Source organism: Neofelis nebulosa, chromosome X, assembly GCF_028018385.1.
Source record: "Neofelis nebulosa isolate mNeoNeb1 chromosome X, mNeoNeb1.pri, whole genome shotgun sequence".
Lineage (NCBI taxonomy): Eukaryota > Metazoa > Chordata > Mammalia > Carnivora > Felidae > Neofelis > Neofelis nebulosa.
Genome location: NC_080800.1, coordinates 41,536,039 through 41,556,827, shown reverse-complemented (window position 1 = coordinate 41,556,827; position 20,789 = coordinate 41,536,039). Strand labels below are relative to the sequence as shown.

The 20,789-nt window shown below is 46.6% G+C and overlaps 1 protein-coding gene across 3 annotated transcripts; it reads right to left on the bottom strand.

Moving 5' to 3' along the window:
* Nucleotides 1-3,438: 3,438 nt before the first annotated feature.
* RGN (regucalcin) lies at nucleotides 3,439-17,118 on the bottom strand. Of its 3 annotated transcripts, none has more exons than XM_058713131.1 (7): nucleotides 17,007-17,118; nucleotides 15,229-15,408; nucleotides 12,875-13,057; nucleotides 9,089-9,304; nucleotides 5,646-5,777; nucleotides 5,121-5,275; nucleotides 3,439-3,803 (listed from the first exon to the last, which is right to left on the bottom strand). In XM_058713131.1, the coding sequence occupies exons 2-7, from the start codon at nucleotides 15,395-15,397 to the stop codon at nucleotides 3,753-3,755; spliced, it is 906 nt and encodes a 301-aa protein (XP_058569114.1). In that variant the 5' UTR covers nucleotides 15,398-15,408; nucleotides 17,007-17,118; the 3' UTR covers nucleotides 3,439-3,752. The 3 variants fall into 3 exon arrangements, with proteins under 3 accessions (XP_058569114.1, XP_058569115.1, XP_058569113.1); XM_058713132.1 differs by lacking the exon at nucleotides 17,007-17,118 and adding an exon at nucleotides 16,723-16,945; XM_058713130.1 differs by lacking the exon at nucleotides 17,007-17,118 and adding an exon at nucleotides 15,704-15,841.
* Between the last annotated feature and the right edge of the window lie 3,671 nt (nucleotides 17,119-20,789).

The window sequence follows — 20,789 nt, the reverse complement described above, 5'->3', positions numbered from 1 at the left end:
CTAAGTTTGAGGCCCACACTGGGTGTAGAGATTACTTAAAAAATAAAATCTTTAAAAAAGATTTAACCTTGGAACTAGAAGGTATTATGCTAAGTGAAATAAGTCAATCAAAGAAAGGCAAATATCGTATGACTTCACTCCTACGTGTAATTTAAGGTGCAGAACAGGGGCGCCTGGGTGGCTCAGTCGGTTAAGCACCCAACTTCAGCTCAGGTCATGATCTCACGGTCCGTGAGTTCGAGCCCCGCGTGGGGCTCTGTGCTGACAGCTCAGGGCCTAGAGCCTGTTTTGGATTCTGTGTCTCCTTCTCTCTCTGCCCCTCCTGCACTCAAGCTCTGTTCTCAAAAATAAATAAATACAAACATTAAGATGCAAAACAGATGAACATAAGGGAAGAGAAGCAAAAATAATATAAACAGGGAGGGGGACATAACATGAGACTCTTAAATACAGAGAACAAACTGAGGGTTGCTGGAGGGGCTGTGGGTGGGGGGATGGGCTAAATGGGTAAGGGGCATTAGGGAGGACACTTGTTGGGATGAGCACTGGGTGTTATACATAGGGGATGAATCACTGGAATCTACTCCTCTGAAATCATCATTGCACTATATGCTAACTTGGATGCAAATTAAAATAATTAAATAAATAAATAAATAAATAAATAAAAATTCTGGTAAACATTTTAGATCAAGTCTATATGCCAAATCAGTCAGTAAAAAACACATTCTACCTAAAAAAAAAAAGATTTAATCTTGACGAATTTTCAATAGATTTCAATGGATTTTCAAGGGATAGAAATTACATACTGAAAAAAAGTCAATTCACCAAAAAGACAATTTTATTTTTTTTTAATGTGTCTTTATTTTATTTTGAGACAGAGGGAGAGAAGGGAGAGAATCCCAAGCAGTCTTCGAGCTATCAGCATGGAACCCGACATGGGACTTGATCCCATGAACTGTGAGATCATGACCTGAGCAGAAATCAAGAGTTGGACACTTAACCAACTGAGCCACACAGGTGCCCCCAAAACATACAATTTATTTATTTATTTATTTAAAAAAAATTTTTAATGTTTATTTCTGAGACAGAGCATGAGCTTGGGAGGGGGACAGAGACAGGGAGACACAGAATCCGAAACAGGCTGCAGGCTCTGAGCTGTCAGCACAGCGCCTGATGCAGGGCTCAAAGTCATGAGCCTTCGAGCTATGAGGTCATGACCTGAGCAGAAATCAGCCACTTAACCGAGCCACCCAGGCGTTCCCCCCCACTTCAAAACATACAATTTTAAAGATGTATGTACCTAACAACAGAGTTCCAAAATACTCAAACCCAAAACTGTCAGAACTGAATAGACAAATAGACAAATCCAAAATTATAGCTGGAGATTTCAACACTCCTTCCCCATTGACAAAACTAGAAGACAGAAGCTCAGGAAGGATATAGAAGAACTCAACACCACCAACAACCAACTGAATCTAACTGGCATTTATAAAACACTCAAGTCATGGGGCGCCTGGGTGGCTCAGTCGGTTAAGCATCGGACTTCGGCTCAGGTCATGATCTCGCGGTTCATGGGTTCGAGCCCCGCGTCGGGCTCTGTGCTGAGAGCTCAGAGCCTGGAGCCTGCTTCAGATTCTCCCTCTCTCTTTGACCCTTTCCTACTTGCGCACGCACTCTCTCTCTCTCTCTAAAATATACACATTAAAAATTTTTTTATAGAACACTCGTAACAGCAGAATGCACATCGTTCTCAAATATAAATCTAACAAAACATGTACAAGATCTATATGCTGATAGCTACAAACTACTGATGAAAAAATTTGAAGACCTAAACAGTTGGAAAGACACACCACGTTCCTGGATGCCAATTCTCTCTAAATTGTTCTACAAGATTTAAAGCAGCTTCAATTAAAATTGCAGCATGATTTTTTTTGTAGGTATAGTTAGGCAGATTCTAAAATTTATATGGAAGGCCAAAGGAACTAGAATAGCTATGACAATTTTGAAAAAGAACAAAGTTGGAGAAATCATACTACCCAATTTTTTTAAACTTTTTTTTAAAATACTATTTATTTTTGAGACAGAGAGAGACAGAGCATGAACAGGGGAGGGCCAGAGAGAGAGGGAGACACAGAATCTGAAACAGGCTCCAGGCTCTGAGCTGTCAGCAGAGAGCCCGACGCGGGGCTCGAACTCACGGACCGTGAGATCATGACCTGAGCCGAAGTCGGACGCTCAACCGACTGAGCCACCCAGGTGCCCCTAAAACTTTTTTTTAATGTTTATTTATTTTTGAGAGAGAGAGCGAGAGAGCAGGGGAGGGGCAGAGAGAGAGAGAGACAGAATCCCAGGCAGGCTCCATGCTGTCAGCACAGAGCCTGACGTGGGGCTTGAACCCATGAACCATGAGATCATGACCTGAGCCGAAACCAAGAGTTGGACGCTTAACCAACTGAGCCACCCAGGTGCCCCTCACACTACCCAATTTTAAGGCTAGTTAATAGTGAGAAAAATCAGATCAGTGTTTTCCTGGGGCTGAGGGCAGACATACAGAGGGACCAAAGGAAAGGATTATAAAGAGACACAGAGAAAGTCTTGGAGTAGTGGATAAATTCATTATCTCACTTGTGGTGTTGGTTTCATTGACGTATATATGCGCCAAATTTATCAAATTGTACACTTTAAGTATGTATAGGTCAATTATACTCAATAAACCTATTTTTTAATAAATTTTTTTAATGTTTATTTATTTTTGAGAGAGAGAGAGAGAGAGAGAGAGAGAGACAGTGTACAAGCAGGGGAGGAACAGAGAGAAAGGAAGACACAGAATCCAAAGTAGGATCCAGGCTCTGAGCTGTCAGCACGGAGCCTGATGTGGGGCTTGAACTCACGAACCATGAGGTCATGACCTGAGTCAAAGTCAGATGTCCAACCGACTAAGCCACCCAGGCGCCCTCAATAAAGCTATTTTTTTTTAAAAACGTATTCTTTCTAGGGGCACCTGGGTGGCTCAGTCGGTTAAGTGTACAACTTCAGCTCAGGTCATGATCCAATGGTTTGCGAGTTCAAGGCCCGCATTGGGCTCTGTGCTGACAGCTCAGAGCCCGGAGCCTGTTTCAGATTCTGTGTCTCTCTCTCCCTCTGCTCCTACCCCACTCATATTCTGTCCCTCTCTCAAAAATAAACATTAAAAAAATTAAAATAAATAAATACACACTAAAAATTATAAAAGTATTCTTTCTATAAAGTCATATAGTACTTTTACATTTATTAGGTGGCTGTTGGAAGCATGCATTTTGCTAGAGTGTTTAATTCTTAACCTCCAGGAATATTTTAGCTTGTAAAAAATAGCATATAGGAAGAATAATATGAGGGTAGGTTAGCATTGCAGTATATTTTATAAAACTATGATAAAAATAAAAAGGAATATAATCATAATAAGTCATTACCAGGCCAGTATTTATTAATTTTTTGAAGCTTTAGGTATAATAAGTAAGGAATACAGAACAGATAGGGTCCCTCCCCACTCTCCTTCTAGCTATTTGCAAAGAATCAAGAGGTTAATTTACAGTTGAACAATTCTTTACATTTCTATCATACCTTTTCAGAAGGCCTTGTAGTGTTATCAAAACTACCTGTCACCCCTTACTAAAATGCTCTACCTTAAAAAAATTGTAAATAAAAATTTTTATCACATCATTTATTTTTTTGGTAACTACATTGAAATTTCAGCTCTAGAATTTTCTGTGTCTTCATCCTGCATAGGGATAGGGAGGAATTCCTTTGACTCCCAGGCCAGTTATCTGTTAAAAAAAGAAAGGAGAGAAACTTTGCTAAAAGATAACTCCCAAGTATTCTTTAAAAGCAGTTTTGTGATTCATAATACTATTACTTAGCCACCAATCATCCTTGTTTTATTTCCTATCATAAAAAGGAATTACTTGATTAGGTGGTCCATTGATAATAATCCAACTGGCAACCATCTACAATTAACTTGTATTTAAACCTGAATTTGGGGCACCTGGGTGCCTCAGTTGGTCGAGCGTCCAACTGTTGATTTTGGCTCAGGTCATGACCCCGGGGTTGTGGGATCGAGCTCAGAGTCGAGCTCTGTGCGGAGCATGGAACCTGCTTAAGATTCTCTCTTTCTCTCTCTCTCTCTCTCTCTCCCCCCCCCGTTTGCCCCTCTCACCCGCTTGTGCGTGGTCTTTCTCTCTCTCTAAAATAAAATTTAAAAATACCTGATTTTATTTCTACCATCTTCTTATTTCTTTTCAGCTTGAGAGGTCTATGACTTTTACCAGTGTTTGTTTTGTTGCAAAAAGGAAGTTAAGAAACCCAAAGATATTTTTGTGACATCAAAACAATCACCTGATCTTTTTAAAAAAATGTTTAATGTATATTTATTTTTGAAAGAGAGAGAGAGAGAGAGAGAGAGAGAGAAAATGAGTGGGGAAGGGGCAGAAAAAAGAGGGAGACAGAATACAAAGCAGGCTCCAGGCTCTTAACTGTCACAGCACAGAACCCAAAGTGGGGCTTGAACTCGCGAACCGTGGGATCATGACCTGAGCTGAAGTCAGACGCTTAACCGACTGAGCCACGCAGGCTCCCCTCAATTGATCTTATAAACATGTTTCAAACAATGGTTTTCCAAGCCCATTCTACCAATTTATAGAATTTCAACAAGCACTACTGAAGCCCCAAAATATTTTGAAGTACACCACAAAGTAGGCTGAACACATCGTCCTGGGCTTATAGTCTAGAAAATCTAAATAAAAAAATTTTTAGGCTATTTCTTAAATGTTGATTTATTTTTGAGAGAGAGAGAGTGCAACAGGGGAGGGGCAGAGAGAGAGAAAGAGAGAGAAACAGAGGATCCAAAGCCGGCTCCATGCTGATGCCAGAAAGCCCGACGCGGGGCTCAAACTCATGAACCTCGAGATCATGACCTGAGCCGAGGTCAGACGCTCAACCAACTGAGCCACCCAGGCGCCCCTGAATAAAATGTTTTTACAAGTCTAGCATGATGTTTACAAGTATGAAAAGGCACTAATGGCTCAGTTACTTAGCCAAGGATCTCCCCAATCTCACCCTCAAGATAAAAGAAAGAGCCAGATCACCTTGAAGATCCCACCCGCCTGAGACTGCTGCAGAAGCTTCTCCGCGTCCATTCCATCCCGGGCACATGTCACGTACATTTCAGAGTAGTCCTTCCCTCCGAAGCAGCATGATGTTGTTTTATCAACAGGCAACTTCACAGTTTGGAGTCTTTTCCCTAGAGGAGCAAATATTTTATTGAAAGTCTAGCTCCAGCAAATCTCCAACCTGCACAGCCTTTCTGGACTCCTTGCAGAAGATTAGGGATAGTCCAAAAAGAGGAGTCAAAAAGTGGAGGTCAGATACCAGCCATGTATTTGACTTAACCTTCCCTGATGATTTGTGTTGGCCCAAAAGACTTACCTCCGCAGGAAAGGAAGACTGACTGTAAATTCGGGGCTATATGTTTGGCCTTTATTTCCAAAATCACCCTACCGAGACCTTTGAATATATCTCTGTATAACTTTGTCAGTAATGTAGTTTCTCCCGTTGCTAGTGTCTGTTTTTTTCTAGATAGGGCAGGGATTTTTTTTATTTTTTATTTTTACCTGTCTCAGGATCTAAACGAATCACTCTTCCTCCATTGTAACAGGCCACCCAGAGCTTCCCCTCAGCATCAATACACATTCCATCCGGAATTTGTTCCTCTTTCTCCAGCTTATACACACTTCTGCGGTTGGCTGTAGTTAAAAACAAACAAATACACACATGCGTACAACGAAACAACAGGCCGCTCAATACTGAGCATCAGACAGTGATGCTCAAGCTGACTGTAAATCCTGATCACGTTTCCTTAGTCAGGGTCTGGCATGTGAGATGGTTCAGAAGAGGTCATAACTTTATTTTTTATTATTTTTTTTAATGTTTATTTCTTTCTGAAGGAGAGAGAGACAGCATGACTGGGGGAGGAGCAGAGAGAGAGGGAGACACAGAATCCGAACCAGGCTCCAGGCTCTGAGCCATCAGCACAGAGCCCGATGCAGGGCTCAAACCCACGAGCCACGAGATCATGACCTGAGCTGAAGTCGGAGGCTCAACCGACCAAGCCACCCAGGTGCCCAAGAGTTCATAACTTTAAAACAAAAACGTCCAGGGGTGCCTGGGTGGCTCAGTTGGTTAAGCATCTGACTCCTGGTTTCGGATCAGGTCATGATCTCGTGGTTTCGTGAGTTCAAGCCCCGTGTCTCGGTCTGTGCTGACTGCCCAGAGCTTGCTTGAGATTCTCCCTCTCCCTCTCTCCTTCCCCAACTCATGCTCTCTCTGTCTCTCTCAAAATAAATAAACTTTAAAAATTAAATAGATAATAAAAAACAAAAATGTCCAGAAACGTAAGTAGGCACTCCTCAATAAAGGATTTTTACCACATGATTTGGGGATGATCATACTCTCTTTGGTTTGGGTACAGACCTATCTGTCTAAGCTTTCAGAGGAGGAGAGAAAAAAGTAGAAATTTTTTAATGTTTATTTATTTTTGAGAGAGAGATTGCAAGTACGGGAGGGGCAGAGAAAGAAAGGGGGACAGAGGATCCGAAGGGGGCTCCACGCCGACAGCAGAAAGCCCAATGCGGGGCTCAAACTCACGAGCCATGCGATCATGACCTGAGCCGAAGTCGGACGCTCAACTGTCTGAGCCACCCAGGTGCTCCAAAAAGTAGAATTCTTTTTTTTTTATTTAAAAAAATTTTCTTAACGTTTATTCATTTTTTTTTTTTTTTTTTTTTAAATTTTTTTTTTTTTTCAACGTTTTTTTTTATTTATTTTTGGGACAGAGAGAGACAGAGCATGAACGGGGGAGGTGCAGAGAGAGGGAGACACAGAATCAGAAACAGGCTCCAGGCTCCGAGCCATCAGCCCAGAGCCTGACGCGGGGCTCAAACTCACGGACCGCGAGATCGTGACCTGGCTGAAGTCGGACGCTTAACCGACTGCGCCACCCAGGCGCCCCTTAACGTTTATTCATTTTTGACAGACAGAGACAGAGCATGAGTGGGGAAGGGGCAGAGAGAGGAGGAGACACAGGATCCGAAGCAGGCTCCAGGCTCCGAGCTGTCAGCACAGAGCTCGACGCGGGGCTTGAACTCACGAACTGCGAGATCATGACCCGAGCCAATGTCAGACGCTCAACCGACTGAGCCACCCAGGCGCCCCTGGAATTCTTAACAAAATACCAATAGTTCTCTTTGAGGCTGACCCGAACTGAAGCTCTTGCACATCTTAGATACATTTCAGTCTATGGTTAGACCTGATACATTTCAGTTTATGGTTATAAAAATAATGGTACCATGTGAACAGTTCACGTGCAAAAACTAGTAAGATGTACCAGTTCTGTTTCTGCCAAATGCTCCAAAATCATCTTATCAAAACTAAACATTGAAGAGCTTGTTCCTGGGGCGCCTGGGTGGCTCAGTCGGTTAAACATCCAACTTCAGCTCAGGTCATGATCTCACGGGGTTCTTGAGTTGAGGTCCACCTTGGGCTCTCTGCTGTCTGCACAGAGCCTGCTTCAGATTCTGTCTCCGTCTTCCCCTGCCCCTTCCCTACTCACGCTCAGACGTGCTCTCTCTCTCTGTCTCAAAAATAAACATTCAAAAATATAAAAAAAAGCTTGTTCCTGAAAGGAAAGGTATTCTGAAGCCAACTAACTGGCTGGCATTAAAGGGGGAATCACAGTATACAAAAAAACCATCAAACTCCAGAGGAACTTTACGAAATCCAGGTCATTCTAATAACTGCACTGGGTTATGGAAGAAAAAAGTTAAAAAAAAAACAACATGTGTAAGTAGGGGCGCCCGGGTGGCTCAGTCGGTTAAGCATCCGACTTCGGCTCAGGTCATGATCTCGCGGTTTGTGAGTTCGAGCCCCGCGTCGGGCTCTGTGCGGACAGCTCAGAGCCTGGAGCCTGCTTCGGATTCTGTGTCTCCCTCTCTCTCTGCCCCTCCCCTGCTCACACTCTGTTTCACTCTCTCTCTCTCTCTCAAAAAATAAGCATTAAAAAAATTTTTTTAATAAAAAAAATAAAAAAATGCGTAAGTAAAATGGGTAAAAACAGTCATAAAACAGAGCACTTTATATTTCAGAGCAAAAACATCAGTACTGAAATAGTTTGCCTCTGGTTAAATTATATGAGAGTCTTGTGATTTTTTTCATGTCATTTTCATTATGGGTTTGGCTCTTGTGGTTTGGCACCTTTCACAAAACAGTTTCAAGCACTCCCTTCTAGATTTTTCTCAAGAACTCCTTCCCTCCCAGCTTCCAAATACGGCTCATGTAGAACCCATTGACGGAATTGAACAATCTGCAACTACTTTGTAAACTTCTCTATTTTGGAAGATTATTCATCTGTCTCTGAGTAGCTTCCTATGGTTAACTAAAGCGCAAGTGAGAGATTTCAACCCCAAACCTTAACTTTCTCTTCCTTTAGCTCATTGTCCTGTGTATTGCTTCCCTATAGGCACATCCCGGTAGAATAGGATCCATTTCAAGGTGAGCCTCTTTCTAGAGATGGTGGCAAGAAAGGGAATTAAGGATCTATTCATATTATTGCAACGGCGGCCACCATTAGTTGTGTTGAGGGCCACGGCTTCACTGGAAAAAATAGTCGGGTCTGTGTAATTGTGACTATACTGGCATAGTAACCACCAGACAGTCCCTTATTTCACAAGTGAGGACCTTTTTTCTTAAGCTTACTTACTTATTTATTTAGAGAGAGCATGAGGAGGGGAGGGGCAGAAAGAGGAGAGAGAATTCCAAGGAGGCTCTGCGCTGTCAGGACAGAGCCTGACTCAGGGCTCGAACTCACAAACCGTGAGATCGTGACCCGAGCCGAGATCAAGAGTCGGATGCTCAACCGACTGAGCCACCCAGGCGCCCCCCCCCCCAAATAAGGACCTTTTCAGACGAGTTGAGGAAGAGGCAGCTTACTGGTTACATACAGAGGGGGGGGAAAAAAACTCACCAGCAGTATTAAAAGGAATAATGAAAAAGTACATACAGATCTTTCCTGTCTGCAGGTCGTAGTCAAAGGCATCCACGGAGTAGGACAGGCTGTCAATGTAATAGAAGATTTTGTGGTCCAGGGACCAATCCAAACCATTGGAGATGTCCACCTGGTCAAAGTACTTTTCCACGTGGTGGTCAGGAAAGAGCGAGTACAGGGAGCCCTGGTGCCGCTCCAGAACTGCTGGGGCCGTTTCCTCGGCCATGGTGCCTACAAAGCCCAAAAAGCACCGAGGTTAGCTCCACAGCATCTTGCCCCGTGCCCTGCACCACCTCTTATCCCAGGGTTCCCTGCCCATCATCAAGTCAAGGAGATGATCATACAATCCCAACCTGGGTCCCGTTTCCAAAAATGACAACTACTGGGGTGCCTGGGTGGCCCTGTCAGTTGAGCGTCCGACTTCGGCTCAGGTCAAGATCTCAATGGTTTGTGAGTTTGAGCCCCGTGTCGGGCTCTGTGCTGTCCGGGCAGAGCCTGCTTCGGATCCTCTGTCCTTCTGTCTCTGCCCCTCCCCCACTTGCGCCCTCTCTCTCTCTCTCTCTCTCTCTCTCAAAAATAAACATCAAAAAATTTTAAATAAACGACACCTACCTTGCTTATAATGCAAATTAAACTTATACCAACAGGTTACATATAGTTCTTCCAGATAAGAAGGAGTACATGTTCGCCAACCCCATTTTCTTGCCCTGAGCACAACTATAACGTCTGTAACCATGTGGCTATTTGGGAACTCTGAAAAGTACGTATCAGGAAGCTCCAGGGAAGAACACCAGAATGTGCAATGCCACCTAACTGGTGGGGAGTGCTCTGTTTTATTTTCCAGTATGTCCCAGCTTGAACTCAACACGGCCTGGAACCTGGAACTTGGACGTGAGCGCTGTGGCGAAGACCGGGATCCAAGAGGAACCCTCTGAATCTGGCCCAGGGAGCAGAAAAGGAAACTCCTGAGGCTCAGAGACTGGGTATTTTCCATGCCTTTCTCCGTTCCGTCAGTTCCGCGGCAACGGTAGCAATGGCAGACGGTGGCCAGCAACAGAAACTGCAGGAACCACGACTCAGGGAAGGGGACATTCCTCTCCATTTGGTGAAGGTGTAGCTCCAAAAAGGCAGAGCCAAACACTGCTGTGTTTACGTTCTCTCTCTCTCTCCCTCCCTCCTGCTGCTTGGTCCCCAGAGACAGCACCGTCCTAGAGACAGGGTGGTTTCTGGCTGGAGGAGTGACAAGGAGAGAGCCAGGAAAATGGAAGGCACCCGGAAATAGTGAAGAGGGATGTTGCTCAGAAATTGGCATTCCATAAAGCTGTTTATGATCTCCGGGCTCATCTTCAACTTGTATGTGCACGAATCTGGTTCTAATTAGCATACCAAAGACTGGGAATGAAGCTGTGGTTAGAACTCCTGAGTCTCAGACCAGCGCTGAGTGGCCCACATGGGGACCAGATCCTAGGAGTACCTCACAGACAGCAGGTCACAGCTTTTCTGGTAAATACTCTGAACCTAAACATACAGGTTGCTTACTAAGACGAATGTGTCAATATTTGCCATAGGATTTTTTTTTTAGTTTTTTTTTTTTACCGTTTATTTATTTTTGAGAGACACAGAGAGAGAGAGAGAGAGAGAGAGAGAGAGAGAGACATAGAGTGTGAGCAGGGGAGGGGCAGAGAGAGAGAGGGAGCCACAGAATTCGAAGCAGGCTCCAGGCTCTGAGCTGTCAGTGCCGAGTCTGATGCGGGGCTTGAAACCATGAACTTTGAGATCATTCCCTGAGCTGAAGTCAGATGCCCAACTGACTGAGCCGCCCCAGGCGCCCCAAAAATCACATGTTCCGATGGGGCTTACATGTACATATATAAAGACAACACAGGGGCACAGGGGCGCCTGGGTGGCTAAGTCAGTTAAGTGTCCGACTCTTGATTTTGGTTCATGTCCTGATCGCATGGTTCATGAGATCAAGCCCTGGCTGGGGCTCTGCACTGACAGCAAGGAGCCTGCTTGGAATTGCCTCTTTCCCCGTCTCTCTGCCCTTCTTGTGTGCGTGCTCTCTTCTCTCAAAATAAGTAAACATTAAAAAAAAGACAACTATAGCATAAATAAGTGAAGATCAATTGAAGTGGTAAAATATTGGTTCTAGACTGCAAAAAGTTAACTGTATATTTTGCAATCTCTTCAGAAGCCCTTAAAAACTATACAGAGAGATATAGTAAAAGATCACCACAAATAAATTAAAATTGAATTCTAAAACAATGTTCACACAACCCAAAAGCAGGCAGGAAAGGGGAAACAGAGGAACAAAAAATACAGAGGGAAGGAAGAGAAAGCAACTAACAAAATGGTAGATCTAACTCAAAACATATTAGTAATTACAGTAAATGTAAATAACATTTCAATAAACATATCAATTAAAATATTTTCAAGATGATTTAAAAAAAAATCCAACTATCTGCTAGGTATAAGAAACTCACTTCAGATATAATGATACAGATAGTGACTAAGTGAAAGGATAGGAAAATCTACACTATGCAAATATTGCTCAAAATATTAGGCGACCCTGACGACATCTTTATTTTGTCTCGCAAAGTGCCACAGAACTGGGGCACCCGGGTGGCTCAGTTGGTTAAGCGTCTGACTCTTGATTTTGGCTCAGGGCATGATCCCAGGGGCATGGGATTGAGCCTGTATCGGGCTCTGAGCTGAGTGTGGAGCCTGCTTAAGATTCTCTCTCTCTCTCTCTCTCTCTGCCCCTCCCCTGCTCATGCTCTCTCTCTCTCTTTCTTAAAAAAAAAACGAATAAAACATTAATAATAAGAATAACAAGAATAATAAATTTAAAAAACAAGGGGAGTTGGATGGGACTATATTCTTCAAACATGGCAGTGTCATAAAAAACAAGAAAGGCTATGTACTGTTCCCAACTAAAGAAGATTAAAGAGACATGTCAAGTAAATGCAATACATAATCATAGACTAGATCCTGTGCCAGAGGGGAAAAATGCTATAAAGGACATTATTTGGTTAATGGCCAAACTGGAATATAGATAGTACATCAGATGAAATTGTACCAATGTAATTTTTTAATGTTTTGTTTAATGTTTATTTATTTTTGAGACACAGAGAGAGCATGAGTGGGGGAGGGGAAGAGAGAGAGGGAGACACAGAAACCGAAGCAGGATCCAGGCTCTGAGCTGTCAGCACAGAGCCCAATGCAGAGCTCGAACCCATGAACCGTGAGATCACGACCTGAGCTGAAGTCGGACGCTTAACCGACTGAGCCACTCAGGGGCCCCAAAACTTTTTATTTATTTATTTATCTAAAAAAAGTTTTTAATGTTTTTAAACTTATTTTTGAGAGAGAGAGAGAGAGTATGAGCAGGGGTAGGGGCGGGGGTGGGGGGGCAGAGAGAGAGGGAGACAGAATCCACGAAGCAGGTTCCAGGCTCTGAGCTGTCAGCACAGAGCCTGATGCGGGGCTCGAACCCGCGAACCACGAGATCATGACCTGAGCCGAAGTCGGATGAAGTCGGTTAACTGACTGAGCCACCCAGGCACCCCACAAAACCCCTATTTTAAAACTCATTTAAACTACAAAAGTACCATGCACGCTTTAGTCTCTGCTGGAGACAGAAATTGAAAGGGATATTTATGAAGCCTTTCTTACGGGATTTTGTTTTCAGTCAAAGGCTACTCAAGTAATGATAAAAGACCCCAAGACCCATTACCAGTCCAACTCTAAGTCTTGCTTATCGCCAAGGCTCAGTCAACAGGTGCTAGAGATAAACCATACCAGCAAAGTATCTCCCAGCGGGATCCACCTTCCCATCATTGAATCGATTGTTTTTCTTATCTTTATCTACTGTGGCCAGGACAGCCACTGACTGATCTTCCCAGTTCAAAGCACAGAACTTTGTTCCAATGGTGGCGACGTAGCCTCCTGACTGGCGAAGGGCCACAGAGCTGACGGGGGCATCTGCAGAAGCAAAAGCAGCATTCAGGACTCGACACGTGGGCCAGCGGCCCAGTGGCCCACCGCAGGCATCGAGCCACCAGACATCCCCGAGGGGATTCCACCCCGAGGGGATTCCAGCTCTTTTGACAATGGGAGTGCCCTCTCCCGTCAGTTGAAGGGTGCAGACTACCTAACCAGAGTATATTCATTGAGCAGTGTTCTGGGCAGCAGGGCTAGAAAGGGGAATGAAACCCAACTCTTCTGGAAGCTTCCAGTCTAGTGGGAGAAGCAGGGAAGTCACACCGCGACAGCCACCATACACTGGGGCGGGTGTCACATCAAGTTCGAAGGAGGGGGTCCCTAACTGGGGTGGGGGGACAAGGGGACACCAGAGTAGCTGTCACAGAGCAAGTGATGCTCGATTCACCTGGTCTCCAGGATACCCAGAGCTACAAACTGCGTTTGGTTCTGGTAACTAGGCTTTGCGACATCTCACTCTCCCTCCGAAACAGGGCTTGTCTCTCTTTTTTCTTTTTTTTTATATTATTTTTGAGAGAGAGAGAGAGAGAGAGAGAATCCGAAGCAGGCTCCAGGCTCTGCTCTGTCAACACAGAGCCTGATGTGGGGCTTGAACTCACGAACCGCGAAATCATGACCTAAGCCAAAGTCTGACGCTTAACCGACTGAGCCACCCAGGCACCCCTCTCTTCTTTCTTTTAAGTAGGCTTCACAACCAGTGCCGAGCTTGAACTGATGACTCTGTGATCAAGACCTGAGCTGAGATCAAGTGTCGGATGCTTAACCGACTGACCCACCCAGGCGCCCCTACATTTTGTACTTTTTAAATGTTAGGTTTCCTGGGTTTAATATTTTTCCACGTATAAGGAGACTTCTGAAGTGGAGAGATTGATTACCATGGTGAGCAATCACAGGAAACCAATTGACCAGAATTTATTTTGAAAACATTTTCTGAGCACCTCTTCAACAAGCACAAGGCGCCAGGTGCTCCGGGAGCAGGTCTTAGCTAAAAGCCCTGTTCAGAAGTTGATTCCAGCCATCGAGGGGCCCGGAGAATGTGCGGGACACTATAGGGAAGGTCACATTCTCATCATGGATCCTGACCTGTGGCCTGAGACTTCCTAAGTGACTGCTGACATCATAAGCCTTTTCTATGGTTTGTGGGGGGTAGTTTGCAGATTGGAGGTGGGGATATATCCCTAATGTGTGCAGGCTGGCAAAGAGAGACTGGGGAAGGCAACAGGTCCCTGTCCCCACTCTGACTGCTGGTCACAGTCACTTTGCCTCCAGCCGAACTGATATCCCTGGGTGAATTAAAAAGCTGTTCCCTCTTGGGGCGCCCGGGGGGCTCAGTAGGTTGAGCGTCTGACTCTTGGTTTCGGCTCAGGTCATGCTCCCTTCTCTCTCTGCCTCTCTCCTGCTCTCTCTCTCTCTCAAAATAAATTTTAAAAATTTAAAAAAAGAAGCTGTTCCCACTCATTAAAAAAAAAGTTTGAGGTCACCAGTTCTGGGATGAGCCATCCCGAGGTCACAGGAATTCCTGGTATCTCTTCTCATTAGCACAAAATAAGCAACTTCCTTATCTCTAACCAAGCCCACACCCTTCCCCGCCAGAGAATGAGAAACCCCTCCACTGGGAATCACGTGGCCATAAACAATCTCATCCAAATGCCCTTGAATTTTGTCCTGAATCTTATTTTGTTATCATGACCGGATAGGCCTGGTTGATGCTTTGTAAGTCTGAAAGCCCTTCTTTTTATGTTCAAAGGGATATGCCTGTTATTTCTTTTCGCGGATTAAGGGCTTGGCCTGACCCAGGATAAGACAGCTTTTGCTGTGCCACAACCGGGGTCTGCAACTTTTAAAGCTGTTACCCGAGGATGTTACGGAAAGACCCTACTGTGCGCCGCCCCCTGAGCAAAACAAGATGGGGAAATGTTGCCGTCTCCCCCACAGAGGAAGAGGAAAGTATTGACCATCCAGAAGTTTCTCCTGGGTCAAAGTGGGAGGACACAGGGGATACAGAGAGCAGGAAAATCCAAAAGTGTTAAAGCATACCTAGTACCCTTTACCAGGAAGGTCCCTGGGGAATGACACATCAGGTGACAGCCACTCCCCAGGGAAAAGACAGCCATCCGGGCAGGTCCCAGGGAGAGCCCCGCCTTCATCCTTACCCACGGTCACTTGCTGCACTCCCTTGCTGAGCGAATCCCACCGGCAAACCTTTTTTGCCGGAATATCGACGAAGAGCAGAGAGTTGGACGCCTCCTCCCACACGGGAGATTCGCCGCACCGGCAGTTCTCCGGCAAAACACACTCAATCTTAACGGAAGACATGATCATGCGAGAGATCTCTGGAAGGTTAACAGAGATAAGGTAAAATGTAACCGCGTCGGGCAACTTCAGCAAAACACCTGGCCTGAGGCGCTGGTAAGTACAGACTGGGTTTTTACCAGAACAGGAAAGCCACTTTTCCCTTCATCAGAACAAAATAACGCCATGTGGCAGGAAGACACGCATAGGAAAATGAAGACAGAGCTGACAGTCCAGCATGAGACATCTTCAACTGACTTACTTCCCAGTGCCTATTTTCAAGCTATCTTTTGAAAAGAGAGGGGGCAAAAAGTCACAACACCCCAACATCCATACCTCGGTGCCAATGACCCTCGGAGAGCTGGCCGCTCGGACGGGGTACGGCTGCCCTTTATGCCTGCGCCCTAGCCCCCAAGGTGGGGCGGGGGCGGGCAGCTCCCTCATTGGTGGCCCCTCCCCCGCCTGCAGCACACCAGCTCCCGCCGCCCTCCCCCTGCGCGGATGATGCGGATTCCCTTCTCTGACCGCTCAAAGGCCAGAACCTTCCTGCTCTGCCTTTTTCTGAACTGCACTTTTCGAAATACGTTCCTCCGTGAACTGAATGAGAACGGACACCCCTTTTCAACTGCACGCGATGGAAGGGGTGCAGAAAAGGGCACGGTCTGGGCACCCCCGTGGGACAGCTGTTTCTGGCCGCCTAGCAAGGCACGGTGCCAGTTTGGCAAGGAGTCTAAACTCCGCAGGCAGGAACATTTCATGCTGGGACTTTAGGCCAGAGCGTGACCAGCGAACGGGGAGAAGACAAAGAAAAATCAGAAAAGAAACAAATAAACCAACATTACCTAAGTAACCCCATGGGCGAGGAAAAACAGGCAACTTTCTCCCTGGCATCTTTCTGCTTTGAAGTGAGGGGTCCCACCCACGGATGGGGCAAATGAGTGACACGGGGAAAAGGAAAAGAATCTTTGTTTTAATTAAATTTCCTTCGATACATTGTTTTTTTGTTTGTTTGTTTGTTTGTTTGTTTTGTTTTTTTGTTTTGTTTTTTTTTTTTTTTTATAAGACACGGCTCAAATAGGCTTTAAATGCTGACTGCCAGCGTCGTAGCATTCGGAATCCGCGCCGGCTGTTAAAATTTGGCACGGGCTCCAAAGGCCTTCCTGCTATCAGTCTGAGATAAGGCCCAAGATCAGACGCGGGACTTTTGCAACAGCGACTTCTAACCCGGCGCTCCCGGCGTGCAAGCCAGGCGCGCCGGCAGACGTCCTTTTCCCGCCCGGGGTTTTCGGGCACCCGCGGCCCGGCAGGGGGGAGCGGGCACGCGGCGGCGGGTGCCCCCGCTGCACCTGCGGTACCTGTGCGGGTGAGGGGCCTCCGCGCGACCCGGCGGCGCCGCTGCAGCCTCGGGCGACCGCGAGGCCCTGGGAAAGCTGCAGGTCGAGGCCGCCCGGTGCACGGGCCGGCCGAGCGGGGGCGCGCAGGGCGCGGGGTCCCCGGGGCGCGCAGGGGGCAGTCGGTCTCCGGCCGGCCGACCCCGGTCGGAAGAGCGGGCCGAGGGGCTTTCGCAAGGCGGTCGCCAGACCTTTCCTCCCCCGGAGAGTGGGGGGGGCGGGGAGGCCGGCCCGACCCGGGCACTCACCAGGCTGGCGACCTGCAGGCGGCTCAAAGGTCAGGCAGCCCAGCCGGGAGGGCCGGGCGGGGGACGCGGCGGCTCGGCAGGTGGGGGGTGGGGACTCGCAACCCCCAACGCTGGGCCCCTCCTCCGGGGCTCCTGGAAGAATCCTACGAAGCCACCCCGGACAGGGGGGAGGGGGCGGGGCACAGGCTTGGAGCCCGCGGGACCTAAGCCTCGGAGTTTGGACGGAGAGCTCGAGTTTATCTCTTACTTAAACAAGAAAAATGGTTAAAACGCCTAGCAGAGATTGCGGTCGAGGGTCCGGTTAAACACAAACAGGTGAAAAAAGGAAAGAACAAAGCGGTTAAACAAATCCACCCTTTTCCTAGCGGAGAAGAAAGCCTGGTGGCTGGAGGCCAGCTCTTGCGAAACGGTTTTGGTGGGGGAAGCGGAAAGGCTTTGTTTGATTGGATTTAAAGATCCTATCGATCCTAAGTACGGTTCAGCTCCACACTCTTCGCAGTTTCTCTAAAGAACCTCCAAGGTTAAAACAGTGCAAAAAAAAAAAAAAAAATTCAGGGAGGGAGGTGAACAGAACGGTGGTTGCCGCTGGGGGGATGGGAGCCGGGGATTAACTGTGAAGGGGTGAAAGGAATTTTCTGGGGTGATGGGCGCGTATCCGGATGAACGTTTGCGTTGCACAGAAATACGAACTGTCAAAGTCATCGGGGTGGTTACGCTTGAGATTTGTGTGTTTTATTGTATGTGTTGGGTGCGAGGTCAGTGCTGCCTCATTACTTGTTTTTAAATGTTTATTTTTATTTTTGCGCGCGAGAGAGAATGAGCTGAGCGGGGGAGCGGCAGAGAGACAGAGGAGGGTAGAGGATCCGAGGCGGGCTCTGCGCTAACAGCAGTGCGCCGGATGCGGGGCTCGAACTCATGAGCCAGGAGATCATGCGCTGAGCCGAGGTGAGCCACCCAGGCGGCCAGTGCTACCTCATTATTGATCTCTCTCAATCCGGTGTCACATTCCTTGCCATCTGCACTGCCCTAAAACCCCTTAGCACACTCAGGTCACAATCACTGTTGGAGTTCCAGTTGAAGGGCCAGAAACCAAGATGGAAAGGCACATGGCTCTAGACGGGCAGGAGATGGTTGGAGGAATCGCCGCTCAAAGTTTAAGGTTAGAAACTTAGAGTAACTGGCACTTCCGGCCTCAATTATTTCCCCTTCATCCCGGGGAGGTTACTTAAGTCAACCGCTCTCCCGTGCCCCCATTTAAAGATAGGAAAACACAAGTCTACAAAGTGAGGAGACTCCCAGTCACACATTAAGCTGGGAGAGTTCTGGCAAATAGGCCAAACCATCAGTAGAAAAATAAGAACCTGGGGCGCCTGGGTGGCTCAGTCGGTTAAGCGTCTGGCTTCCGTTCAGGTCATGATCTCATGGCTCGTGGGTTCGAGCCCCACATTGGGCTCTGTGCTGACAGCTCAGAACCCGGAGCCTGCTTCCCATTCTGTGTCTCCCTCTCTCTCTGCCCCTCCCCTGCTTGCACTCTGTGTGTGTGTGTGTCTCTCTCTCTCAAAAATAAAAACATTAAAAAAAAAAAACACTTGAAGGACACTTCCTTGGGTGGGGCCAAGAACGGGACCGCGGTCTCCAGATGCTTCTCTGGGGTTCTATTGTGTCCTCTCCCTATCACATGGCTTCTTCTACCTCCCTAATGCTGACGACACCCCAAACTGTATCTCAGCCCCGACCTCTCCCCCCAACCACAGGCTGGTAGTTCAGAGGCTCTCTACTCGACTGCCCCCACGGAGCTGTCCCAAACCAATCACATTATTCTCCACAAACCTGGGAATGGGACGATGGTCTATAAGCAATAGACTGTGTAAGAAGCCCTTCTCTTCTTGTTCCCTCCCTCAAGTCCGGTTAGTCACCAGATCATAGAAATTGTCCTTTTAATGCCTTTCTGGCTCTGCTGGCACTTCCGTAGTTAATTCAAGCTTCCCCATTTCTTGCCCACATTGCTGTCACTTCCCTGGGGGGCTAGCCTCACCCCTTTGGATCTGCAGCCAAAATGACCCACTAGATCCCGAGTCCTGTAGGGCAGGGATGCAATCTTATTCACCTTCACCCCGCCGCCCCCCCCCCCCCCCCCGGGCGCGCCAGAGTGATGATACAGCACTTTTTTTGGTAGGCAGGATGTCAACTTTATTTTGAAAAAATGTCACCCTTACGGAAGAGTTGCAAAAATGGTACAAAGGATTCATGATTACCCTTTACCTAGATTCCTCAAATGTTTTTCTTTAAGTGTATTTATTTATTTTGGAGAGAGAGAGAGAGCAGGGGAGGGCCAGAGAGAGAGAGAGAGAGAGAGAAAGAATCCTAAGCAGGCTCCACACTGTCATCGCAGAGCCCAACATGGGGCTCGAACTCACAAACGGTGAGATCATGACCTGAGGTGAAATCAAGAGTCAGACGCTTAACTGACTGAGCCATCAGGTGCCCCTCAAATGTTTTTTTTTTTTTTAGGTTTATTTGTATTTATATTGAGAAAGATACAGAGAGCAAGCGAGGGAGGGGCAGAGAGAGAAAGAGACAGAATCCCAGGCAGGCTCTACGCTGTCAGCGTGGAGACCCACGTGGGGCTCAAACCCACAAACCATGAGATCATGACTTGCGCCAAAATCAAGAGTTGGATGCTTAACCAACTGAGCCACTCAGGCGCCCCTAGATTCCTCAAATGTTAACAGTCCACCACATTTGCTTTATTTTCCTCTGTCTCATTTACATATAAATGCAAATATATATATATTTTCTCGGCCAGTTTGAGAGTGAGTCGCAGACATGATGTTCTGTTACCTCTAAATACTTTGGAATACATGTCCTAAAAATAAAAGGACATTCTCTTATATAACCACAGCACACCACAGTTAATCAAGATCAGGCATCGATACAATATTATCTACCTGAATTTCATGTCCCACTAATGTACTTTCTAATAAAAGGAAAAAAAAAAAAAACATTCCATTCCCAAATCGAATCCAGAGTAAAGCGTTGTATTTAGCTGTGTTTCTTCCCTTTTAATCTGGAAGGGCTCCTCGGCCTTTGTTTCATGACATTGACATTTTTGGAGTTCGAAACGTAGAATGTCCCTTAATTTGGGATTCTTTGAGTTTTCCTCATGGTTAATTCAGGTTATGCCCTGTTGGCAATACTACGAAAGTGTGCTGTATCCTTCGTAGCATCTGGAGGCAAATTATGTCGCCACATCGACTGAGAACTGTTGCTTTGTCTGGCTCTCCTGCTACCTCATGAACTCTCAGGTTAAGTCTTGGATCTTTTATTTTATTTTTAAAAATTTTAAATGTGTATTTATTTTTGAGAGAGAGACAGAGACAGGGCATGAGCAGGGGAGGGGCAGAGGGAGAGGGAGACACAGAATCCAAAGCAGGCTCCGGGCTCCGAGCTGTCAGCACAGAGCCTGATGAGGGGCTCGAACTCGTGAACCGTGAGATCATGACCTGACCCGGAGCCTGCTGCTTAACTGATGTAGCCACCCACGCGCCCCTAGAGGTACATTTAAAGGAAGGATGATTAGGGGCGCCTGAGTTTCGGCTCAGGTCACAATCTCATGGTTTGTGAGTTCGAGCCCCTCATTGGGCTCCGTGCTGGCCGTGCAGAGCCTGCCTGAGATTCTCTCTCTCTCCCTCTCTCTCTCTCTGCCCCTTACCTGCGTGTGCATTCTCTCTCTCTCAAAACAAATACATAAATTTAACAAAAATAAAGGAAGAATGATTAATT

What these genes read in the sequence shown, in the direction of transcription:
- RGN (XM_058713131.1), bottom strand. Translation starts at nt 15,397, where the DNA reads ATGATCATGTCTTCCGTTAAGATTGAGTGTGTTTTGCCGGAGAACTGC. An exon ending in CCTGCAGACAGGAAAGATCT is followed by an intron (nt 5,778 to 9,088) that starts GTATGTACTTTT and finishes TTTTAACTACAG; the next exon opens with CCAACCGCAGAAGTGTGTAT. An exon ending in AGGCGGGTGGGATCTTCAAG is followed by an intron (nt 3,804 to 5,120) that starts GTGATCTGGCTC and finishes TTTTTTTAACAG; the next exon opens with ATAACTGGCCTGGGAGTCAA.